This window comes from Dasypus novemcinctus, chromosome 24, assembly GCF_030445035.2.
Source record: "Dasypus novemcinctus isolate mDasNov1 chromosome 24, mDasNov1.1.hap2, whole genome shotgun sequence".
Lineage (NCBI taxonomy): Eukaryota > Metazoa > Chordata > Mammalia > Cingulata > Dasypodidae > Dasypus > Dasypus novemcinctus.
Window position 1 is genome coordinate 31,116,281 of NC_080696.1, and position 5,785 is coordinate 31,122,065.

The 5,785-nt window shown below is 61.6% G+C and overlaps 1 protein-coding gene across 2 annotated transcripts; it reads left to right on the forward strand.

Moving 5' to 3' along the window:
• Positions 1-594: 594 nt before the first annotated feature.
• On the forward strand, positions 595-5,520 carry TMEM74B (transmembrane protein 74B). 2 transcript variants are annotated; one of them, XM_004463978.4, is made up of 2 exons: positions 595-681; positions 4,538-5,520. In XM_004463978.4, exon 2 carries the CDS (start codon positions 4,579-4,581, stop codon positions 5,275-5,277), a length of 699 nt encoding a protein of 232 aa, XP_004464035.1. In that variant the 5' UTR covers positions 595-681; positions 4,538-4,578; the 3' UTR covers positions 5,278-5,520. The 2 variants fall into 2 exon arrangements, with proteins under 2 accessions (XP_004464035.1, XP_004464034.1); XM_004463977.4 differs by lacking the exon at positions 595-681 and adding an exon at positions 2,783-2,866.
• Positions 5,521-5,785: the final 265 nt, after the last annotated feature.

Sequence of the window (5,785 nt, forward strand, 5' to 3'; positions counted from 1 at the left end):
GACACCCTTCTTGGACCTCGCACCCCACTGACCTACAGCAAAAGAGCAGGGAGAAGGCAGGGGAGGGCGTCGGACTTCCCTTTTGCCTCCAGGTGGCGCCCTCGAGCCACGCAAAGGCCCGCTCCTAGGAGCCTTCAGGACCTAAAGACCTCAGAGAGGACCTGGGTCCTACCTGGAGGCTGTGTGTGTGTGTGTGTGTGTGTGTGTGTGTGTGTGTGTGTGCGCGCGCGCGCTAGGGGTGGGGGTGGGGGTGGGTAGAGAGGGGAGTCTGGGTCAGGGGTGTTGCATCTGGCCCTGGAGCAGTAAGGCTTCCCAGCTAAGGGAAGAGTTGAGTGGGGCCGAGAATCAGGTGGCAGGAGGGGGTCTTCCTCCCTTCCCCGCCCCGCGCCGCGCCGGGGACCACCGCTCCCACGCTCGCGTTCCTTAAGCCCGGGCGCCGGCGACACCCACCTGCCCAAAGGGAAGGGGCCGGGGGTGGAGCGGCGTGCCCGCACCCTCACCTCCGCGCATCGCCCCCTTCCCCGCCCGGTGCTAACTCCCCGGGCGCCCTCGCCGGCCGCGGGCGGGGCTCGATCCGCGGCGCTCGGCGATCCCGGGCCCCCGCCCCTTCCCCTCCCTCCCTCCCCGGGGCTCCCCCAGCGGCGGCCGCCGCCGCCGCACAGCCTGGCGCGGCGCGAGCAGGTACGTGAGTCTCGGCAGCGGCTCCGGGCCGGGCAGGGGGCGGGAGCCGGGGAGGGCGAGGCTTCTGCGGCGGGGCCCGCGCCCTCCCGGGCCGCGCCGCAGGGCAGACCCCGGGGGGCGGGCGCGGGCTGCGGGGAGTGGGCTGGAGCCCGGGCGGACGCCCCCTCCCGCCGGCCGCCCGGCGCCCTTCTCCCGCGTGGGGACGCAGGGAGCGAGGCCCTACCCAGGTACGCGCGCGGCGAGGGAGCTGCGGGGGCGGCGGGGGCGGCGGGGGCTGCGGGCCGCGGGCGGCGGCGGGGCGGGGCGGGGCGGGGCGGGGCGAGCCTGCCTGACCTCGAGGCCCGGCCGAAGGACGCGGGGCGAGGTGCCCCGGGCGCACGCCGGCCGCGGTGGAGCCCGGCCTCCCGGGCTGCCTGGCCGCCCAGCTCTGGGCGCCGCCCGGGCCGGCCTGGCCCGACCGCGCCGCCCTGGGGGCCGAGGGCAGGAGCAGGGGGTGTGAGCCGCCGGCCGGCGGGCGCGCGGCGCGGGGGGCGGCGGGGTGCACCGGCTTTCGGCGCGGAACTTTGGGTAGAACAGCGTGGACCAGCGTGTGCATATGTGCGCGCCCCGAGGCTTTGTGTACAACTCGTGCGTGTGTCTGCCGCTGGGGTTTCGTGGAGCTTCAGCGTCCGTCTCCTCGCCTGTGTGTGTGCGGGGGTTGGGGAGGGGGGTGGTGGTGGTGGCGGAGTGGGCCCGAGCGGGGGTCTTTGTGGCTCTGCCACGGATGGATCTTGCGGTTTTGTGTGTGTGTGTGTGTAATCGGCTCTGCCTGCTCCTGGGCTGTGGGTAGTGGACTGGCCGGCGGATCTGTGTGTGTGGGTTCTGTGTGTGGAAACGGCTCCTGGGCTCTAAGTGTGGAACCGGGGTGTGCCTGGTGGAACCGGGGTGTGCCTGGTGTGCCGGGTGCCGGTGTGGGGGTGTGAGGGCCAGCACCAGTGTCTGTGTGAGTTTGTTTCTGGGTGATGGACTGGGTGGGGAGCCACTGTGTGCAGGTGTCCCTGCCCTTGTGTGAGTGGTGGGTATCCCTGCACGGGAGAGAGACTGGGCAAGGGAGAGCAAGCACTCAACTCTGTCCTCATTCTGTCATCCTAAGGAAAAAGTTTTGGGTTCCTGCAGGGTGAAAGAGAGCCCTGCTTCCAGAATGGGGTGCCTTTTGGCCTGGGTGCCTCCAGGCCCACTCCAGGAGCTGACTTCTGTGGAGGGAGCTGAGAGCCTGACCTGCGGGTCGGGGGCCACATCTGAGCACCCACTCAGTATCCCCTGGGCAGGAATGGACCCTGCCTGTGACTGGGTGCTCCCGGAAAATGCTTTTGGTGCCAAGAGCAAAAAGCCAACGGGACACCTTTGCTCTCTCACTGGACAGTGAGAGCAGTTCTGTGCAGGGCCTGGCCCCAAGGCGGCGCCCACCCAGTGGGTGGGAGGGATTATCTGCCTGGATGGGTTGACAAGTCATTCCTGAGGGCCCACTGAGTGCCAAGCCCTGTGCAGGGATGGGGGACCCAGACTTGATTTAGACACACCCCTGCCCAGCAGATGCTCACACGGTTGTTAAACAGTCCCTTAAAGTGGAAGGTCTATGAGGCAGGGTGAGGGATGCCCCTGGGCAGGAGGGTGCGACTGTGCAGATGTGTGCGTCCTCATGATAACTCTTCGGGAATGTGCATTCAGCTCCCGGCCTCCCTATGTACACGCCGAGGGATCTTGGCTATACTTGTAACATGGAGGGAGTGATTCCTGCTCGCTGGGCTCGTGAGGGTTGTGTGCGACACTACTGAGTGAGGTGCCAGTTCAGGGCCCAGCAGGTAGAGTAGGTACTCAGGAAACATTTATTAGCAAGGGACTTGGGGAAGAGGGCTGAGGGGTGGAATGGTTGGCAAATAGACTCGGGCTTTGTTCTTAGATGAGCGGTCTGATGTGTGCTAAGAGATGCCTGAGGCAAGCCCGTGATGGAAAGGAGGATTGAGAGCATGCCTTCCTTTGCTGAGGCTCTTTGAGTTTCATTCCTTCTCACTTCATTCATTTTTTTATATTCTTTCTCTTACATTCATTTTTTTATATTCTTTCTCTTACACACACACAAGGAACCACAGAGCACTGGAGAATAAAATAAACTCGGACATGGGGGTGCAGAGATACATCAAGCCTGGTGTGTATTTGTGTGTGTGGATACATCCGGGCATGTGAGCCCCTCTGCACCTGGGGGTCTCTATACAGCATGGGGGCTGGGGCTGTGGGCCTGGGGCCTCGGTAAGCTCCCGCACAGTGTCAGTGTGTACACGGAAGGGTGTGGTTTTGCTGTGGGGTGGGGAATCACACATGCCAGGTGGGTAAGGAGGCCAGTGGAGGTGTGGGGAGAGCAGTACCCTGTCTAAGGAGCCACACAGTCACCAACTCCTGCTGAGTGTTGGTGGAGGGAATGGGGACCCAGGTGGCCAGATTCCCCCATTTTGCCAGAGAAGCCACAGATTCAAATTTCAAAATGTAAAATCCTTTACTTTTTATATATTGGCAATAAATTCTCCCAGAACAAACAGAACAGAAACAAACAAAATAGAACTTTTATCAACCAAATATGGTCCGTGGGCTGCAAGCTGGCATCCTCAGATGGGGATACACATGAGTTGTCTGTCTGGAGGGCTGTGTGTCCAGGAGCTTGGGTGGACTTTCTCCTCTTTGTGGTACAGAGAGTGCCCTGGTTCTCCCCTCCCCTCACAGCTCCCCTCCTGTGGTCCTGACCCTTCCTCCAAGTCCTTGACCTCAAACCCTGGACTCCCTCCCTGCTCCCGCACTTGCATCCAGTTGGTGACAAAGGCATTGGACTTTGGCCTCGTTCATGGCTCTCCAGAATCCTCTTCAGCCACCATCCTTGCCACCCAGACCATGTCAGCCTCCTCGCCGGTCCCTCGGTCCCCCCTCTACCCCCTCCTTTCTCCCAGGGCTTCCTGAACCTGAGCAGAGCTCAGCATTCCCTGCTCCAACCCCAGGGCTCCTGTAACTTCCAGAGTGACTGTTCTTAGCTTTCAGAATCTTTAGTGATCTGGCCCCAGCGGACCTTAGAGGCACCCCTCCTGTCCCTCCAGAATGTCCTCGTCCCTGCTCACTGCTCAGCTCATCTCTGAGATCTTGCTCAAATGCCAATTCTTATCAGCTCCCCTGACTTTCTCCTCTTTGTTCCTGTAGCGCTTTCATCATCTCTACCCCTCTCTCCATCCTCATCCCATCCCAACAGTGTTTGTTTATTGAACTGATTTGGTGCCTTACATGCATTATTTTATGAAATCTTCACAATAACCCTCTGAGGCGGGTATTTCACTTCTTCCCATTTCACAGATGAGAAGCTGAATTGGAGGAGGGTCATATCACTTGCCCAGGGTCAAATAGTGAAGGTGGGGGTTAAACCTGATACAGTGTATCTAATTTTCTCCCATCACAATAATAGTGCACTGCTGCTTCTGAGCACTCACTAAATGCCAGGCACTGTTCTGCACACTTCATATGGACGATCTCAATCCCCATATCAGCCCCATGAAGTAGGGGTAGTAATAGTGTTGTCACTTTATTGATGGGGAAACTGAGGCCCAGAGAGGCTAAGTGACTTGCCCAAAGCCACGCGCCAGCCAGTGGTGAAGCAGGATCCTAGCCTGCATCGCACAGCTCCGTCGTCTTTGCTCTGCCTCTCCCCTCTGGCCGCTCTGCTCCCCCAGGCAGGAAGTGTGCCTGACGCACCTTCCCGCAGCTGGCCGGTGTGATGTCCAGCACCGGCAGGCCCTCAGGGGAGATTTGCTAAATTTAACCGCCTTTCCCTTTTCTCTTCCAGCTGCCACGGGGCCACGGGATGAGCCGGGGTCCTCCTTCCCAATGGCATCTCCCCCTGGCCTGGAACTGAAGACACTGAGTAGTGGTCCCCAGGTTCCAAGGAGACCAGCTCCTCTGGGCCCAGGGCCCCCGCCCAGGGAGGGCCTGGAGAACGCCTGCTTTTCCTCGGAGGAGCATGAGACTCATTTCCAGAACCCTGGGGATGTCAGGCTAGGCAGCTCCCCCAGCCCCCCAGGAGGCGTCCCCTCACGGCCCCGGTCCCAGCGGGATGATCTGTCCCTGCGTTCGGAAGAGGGGCCCGGCCTGGAGCCCGTGAGCCGCCCAGTGGATTACGGCTTCATCTCCGCGCTGGTTTTCCTGGTGAGTGGGATCCTCCTGGTGGTGACAGCGTACGCCATTCCCCGCGAGGCCCGCGTCAACCCGGACTCAGTGTCGGCGCGGGAGATGGAGCGCCTCGAGCTGTACTACGCCCGCCTGGGCTCCCACCTGGACAAGTGCATCATCGCGGGCCTGGGGCTGCTCACGGTGGGGGGCATGCTCCTGTCGCTGCTGCTTATGGTCTCCCTGTGCAAGGGCGAGCTGTACCGCCGGCGGACCTTCGTCCCCGGCCGGGGCCCCAGGAAGACCTACGGCTCCATTAACCTGCGCATGAGACAGCTCGCTGGGGACGGCGGCCAGGCCCTGGTGGAGAATGAAGTTGTCCAGGTCTCAGAGACCAGCCACGCCCTCCAGGGGTCTTAAGTCAGCCCACCCCCCGGTGGCTTTGGCTCCAGGGCTGTGAGGCCTGGAAGGCCCCAGGGTTTCAAACAGCTGCACATAGGGCCTCATGGAAGGCGCCTTGGGCCCCGGAGGGGGCGCCCGGGCCTGGCCCAGACCCCGCTCTGATGGGCGGCTCGCTGATCTGTTTTGTAGCTTGAGGTTTTGCATAAGGTTTTGTTGGGAGGATGGCTTCTGCTGCTAAAAATACAAAAGTTTGGAAACTGCTGCTCTTGGAAGATGAGGTTTCTTGGCATTTCCGAGGATTGAGAGCTTTTTGAAAGGCTGCCCATCCCATTCCTGGTGCCTTGGGGAATTCCGAGAACTCCACTGTCCTCGTCTGTCAAATGTGGTGCTGGGTGACCTTGGTGAGAGCCCCGTTTAGCCCTGGCCATCTAAGGTGGGAGGTGGCTTCACATTGGGGTGGCCCACCCCCCAACACCACCGCTGACTTAGCTGTGACCCCCCACCCCTCTCTGGGCCTCAGTTGTCC

Bases quoted from the DNA above. Each gene is read 5' to 3' on its own strand.
- TMEM74B (XM_004463977.4), top strand. From the start codon at position 2,839: ATGGGGGTGCAGAGATACATCAAGCCTG. The intron at 2,867-4,537 runs GTGTGTATTTGT...TTTCTCTTCCAG, and splicing joins GCAGAGATACATCAAGCCTG to CTGCCACGGGGCCACGGGAT.